This window comes from Etheostoma cragini, chromosome 1, assembly GCF_013103735.1.
Source record: "Etheostoma cragini isolate CJK2018 chromosome 1, CSU_Ecrag_1.0, whole genome shotgun sequence".
Classification (NCBI taxonomy): domain Eukaryota; kingdom Metazoa; phylum Chordata; class Actinopteri; order Perciformes; family Percidae; genus Etheostoma; species Etheostoma cragini.
In genome coordinates this window covers 33,166,233-33,167,886 of record NC_048407.1, presented here as the reverse complement: position 1 = coordinate 33,167,886, position 1,654 = coordinate 33,166,233, and the positions used below count along the sequence as shown (strand labels likewise).

The 1,654-nt window shown below is 35.9% G+C and overlaps 1 protein-coding gene and 1 long non-coding RNA gene across 9 annotated transcripts in view; one reads left to right on the top strand and one right to left on the bottom strand.

The window, feature by feature from the left end:
- The window catches only part of LOC117942015, a 3,033-nt gene extending 1,551 nt beyond the window's left edge, over positions 1–1,482 (top strand). The window contains exon 3 of the long non-coding RNA XR_004656045.1: positions 1,388–1,482. This is a non-coding gene — a long non-coding RNA (uncharacterized LOC117942015). The remainder of the gene's footprint in view (positions 1–1,387) is intronic.
- Positions 1–1,654, bottom strand: part of LOC117935911 — a 67,781-nt gene extending 66,127 nt beyond the window's left edge. For all 8 annotated transcript variants that reach the window (XM_034858573.1, XM_034858657.1, XM_034858903.1 and 5 more), the window contains exon 1: positions 1,401–1,654. In XM_034858573.1, the coding sequence (XP_034714464.1) occupies positions 1,401–1,520 (120 nt within the window). In that variant the 5' untranslated portion in view covers positions 1,521–1,654. The remainder of the gene's footprint in view (positions 1–1,400) is intronic.

The window sequence follows — 1,654 nt, the reverse complement described above, 5'->3', positions numbered from 1 at the left end:
AGGAGAGATATCACATCACATCTGATCAACAACAGCAACAAAACATGTTCATAAAAAGAGTTATTCTATAGACACGCTGTTGTTCTTGAGGAAAACCTAAGAAGTACCTATTGAAAAATGGAGGGTTGAAGCTGGGGTTCAAATAAGAACCATTCACCAGCCAAATTTTGGTAAAATATTCAATTAGCTGGTAGATTGGCTTCACTCACCAGCCCACATAAACAAGGGTTATCTATTGAGTGGCTGGTAACATTTTATTATTTAGCCTACGAGCCATTTGGCTGGAGGGGGAAACATTTTAAACTCTGGCTGAAAAATGTTCTAAAGTCAAAACATGTCATAAATTAAGACTCACACTCAGGGATGATGAAATATGAACGCAGAGTTGCTGAACATGTGCCAAAATCCCACGCTAAAGTAAGCTAGGCCACTCCTGTGGTCACTCCTACATACTGTATATAAAGTCTATATATTTCTTTTTTCCATTACATTTTTTCCTAAATCCATGCTATTGATCAATCAATTGAACACATTTTTTGTAAGGTGTAAAATCACCTTTAAACATGGTCTCAGTGCACTTTACAATTAAAGGAACACAGACAGCAACAAACCAGTTAAAGCAGCAATAATAAACAATACAAACCCAGCGAGATAAGACAATATCCGAATAAAGGTCACCCCTTATATCTGTCTGTGAATTTTACAATTATTAAACAGCAATGAGGCAAATCCGTATGGCTTTGTCTGAGGTTAAGTGCTCAAATAATGTTTTTTAAAAATATATATATTTCCTGAAAAACAACATTTTCAGGTATACAAGGTTTCCATCTGACAGCGGCGATATGTAAAATAATCCCCAAGCGCAACTATAAATATCTTGTCCTTACACTTGGAGTTGTAAAAACAGTTTTACTTTTCCAAAACATTCATCAATAAGGCCCTGGCAAAGTAATGATTACAACTAATAATACATTTATTTAATATGGCACCTTTTACAGACAGAGTCACAAAATGTTAAAAAAAAGACCCAATAACAAATTAAAAATTAAATGAAAGAGGCAAAAAAAGAATGAAAATTATAACAATAAAAACTTAAAAAATAAACAAAATTACAAAAAATAACCAGTTTTAAATAGGTGATATATGATGATATGTAGCTTATGTAGCTCTTAGCTCCTAGTAATGTACTCAAAGATGCACAATTACAATTTTATTTTTAGAAATAGCAAAAACAACTGAACTAAATATTCTAATCAAAGTAATCCAAACCAGTAATAAATAATAAAGGGATTAAAGGAACTTTAAGGCACTTCCCAGCATCCCTGTCACATAACAGGGAAAACGTATCCACACACCATCTGTAATGCACGTTGCGTATCATTAAAAGTTGCACCACTCACTTTAAATGTCCCATCAGGGTTTCTTCCTTTGTAGGTGAAGGTAAGGCTCCCCCCGAAGTAATGTGACGCAGAGGCCAGCGAGACCAGGACCAGAAGCAGGAGGACCAGCGTGGAGGCCATTTTGTCCAGAACTCACCTGTCTCCAGATCCTCTGCCGCTCACATGCACCTGCAACATCTTTATATACCGTACTCTGAAAGGCTGGTCAGAGAGGTCCTGCCAAGTTAAATAACACAGTATGCACACAATGTTTT